Here is a 2,164-nt window from a genome sequence, read left to right as displayed (position 1 = left end):
ATTCCGGTGGTTGTGACGGTGGAAGGGAACATGCTGGTGGGGGAGGAACGTTGGGTGGCTGTTAATGGGGGCGAATGAGCGTTCGAGGTTGCTTGGGTCTGATGTTGCTGGGGAATGTTGAGAGAATCGGAATCAATTTCGATGTCCACAGCTGGTGAGGGTGAGAGGAAGGGCAGGCTGTATGGAGTTCCAAGGGACTGAGAGTGATCGGAGGCGCTGCTGAATAACGGAGTGGACGCGAAATCGGTAATAGGGGTACTTGCAGCGGTTGTTGCCGAAGCAGGATACATACTGAACGGCGGTGGAGGCTGTGTTGCAGATGTATCAACGTGGAGGTCAGGCTCACTCATGTTCAATGGCAGATGAAACTGAGAGTGGGCAAGGGGAATAGGAGCGAAGATATCTGGTTGATGGTGCTCCTGATGCTGTGGAGTACTTGGCTGGAAGTGGTTCGTCGACTGAAAGTGGAATGACGGCATGGCGTGCAGGGCGGCAAAGTCGACAGGACCGGGAACCGATCTACTGCGTTGACGTTTGTGGCCCCTGTTAGGGTGAAGGCCGACAGAGAGGTGGTTGTCGACTGAGAGGCGATTTTGGGCTCGCGAAAGGTGGTTAGGCTGCGATGCAGGACGGTTGACATGAACAAATTGCGGGGAACCATCAATAAATGGTGTATTCGGGGTGAATGGGTAAGCTGGAGAATGGCGGTTCTGGAAGGTCTCGAGAGAGACAAGCTTTGCCAGCTGGACACTGAGAACCTTGGGGTGGCCTCCGAGGTGATGGATGAGCGACTTGGTGGCCTGTTGTTCCTCTGTGAAATCACCACACTGGTAGAAGCCGCCGGAGTTGGAGGAGTCCATGTAGAAGTTTGGTGGGCGATTTAGTTCGATAACTAGACCGCCAGATCTAGGAAGGGCGCCATCCAGAGGTGGTACAGGATCACCAGGCTCGAGAATAATGTTCTTGATACTCGAGAAGGGATATTCGATCTTGTAACCAGCAGAGTCGTTGTTGATGTAGTATGTCATACAGGCCTGGTCAGGAGAATAGAAAATGACCAGGTCCATCGTGTTTTGGCCAACTCGACGCCAGGTGCCGATGCGAAGAGAACGGCACGCAAAATGTTGGATCACTGCACCTTGTTAGGACGGAGAGTCACGGATAGACGCAAGTATAGATAAAACAAGTACGTACCGACTTTGGACGAGGTGGCGGAATGCATCATGGGCTCGTTCGAAGGGTAACCCCCCGCACGGCCTAGCATATTTCGCGCATTCGAACTGGCGGGATCCAGCTGGAGTGCGAGGTATCTTCGCATAGATTCAGGGACGGCATCACAGTCCTCTCCCGTTTCGATGCCCCGTTTAGCAATCATCTTGATTTTAGCACGCCTGTAGCATCGAGGAGAGAAAGAGTTAGTTTTCCGTTCGAAGCTAGAATCGACATAAAGAACATTTAAGTTTAGCGTACCTGTTCTGGAACCAGATCTGCACAGAACGCTCGGTCATGTTGATATTCTCCGCAATCTGCTCTCTGACAGCAGCGGTCGGAGTGGGATTCTTCTTGAATTCCATCTCGAGGGTGACGAGCTGGTCCTGAGTGGCGCGTTGGCGCTTGTGGTTCTTCTGCTGTTGGGTGAGGGTGCTTTTCCGCGGGGGGCGGCGCGAGGCGGGGCGAGTGGATGGGCTATCACTGGCCGTGGCGTTCGCACTGGCCATGGGGGCGGCGGTTGTGGTGCTGGTAGTGATGGAGGAGGAAGTAGAAGAAGCCTGGGAGGTGGCGGTTGGAGGAGGCGTGGCTAGCGACATGGCATCCGTTGGAGTAGAAATTCCAGCAGAAGTCGCAAAGGGTACATCAGACATGATTGATATGGTAGGAGTAGCAGTGGTGGACATGGCAGTCGAGATTGTAGTTGTAGTTGCAGCGGTGACGGAAGATGTTTCCATTGCCATCAAACCATGCGTCAAACCAGACAGAAAGTTCAAGAAAGAAAAACAAAAAAGGTGGATCGAAGATAAGAGGAATCTGATAAGACGAATGTAAATGAAGGACGTTTGAATGATCGTCGCGAGCCAGTCGACTGGAGCTTTTTTTTTTTTGGGCTTTTGATGACGGTGATGGTGATGGTGTTGGTGATGCGAGATGCGATGATCGTGAGGTCGTA

The 2,164-nt window shown here is 52.6% G+C and overlaps 1 protein-coding gene across 1 annotated transcript; it reads right to left on the bottom strand.

Annotated features, from left to right (window-relative positions):
- Positions 1-61: 61 nt before the first annotated feature.
- MCYG_05206 (homeobox domain-containing protein) lies at positions 62-1,952 on the bottom strand (the record flags this gene model as incomplete). The annotated part of the gene is made up of 4 exons (XM_002845291.1): positions 62-219; positions 293-1,138; positions 1,195-1,391; positions 1,471-1,952. 4 exons carry the CDS (start codon positions 1,950-1,952, stop codon positions 62-64), a joined length of 1,683 nt encoding a protein of 560 aa, XP_002845337.1.
- Positions 1,953-2,164: the final 212 nt, after the last annotated feature.

Source organism: Microsporum canis, genomic scaffold (genome assembly GCF_000151145.1).
Source record: "Microsporum canis CBS 113480 supercont1.5 genomic scaffold, whole genome shotgun sequence".
NCBI classification, from domain to species: domain Eukaryota; kingdom Fungi; phylum Ascomycota; class Eurotiomycetes; order Onygenales; family Arthrodermataceae; genus Microsporum; species Microsporum canis.
This window is presented reverse-complemented; position numbering and strand designations above follow the sequence as displayed.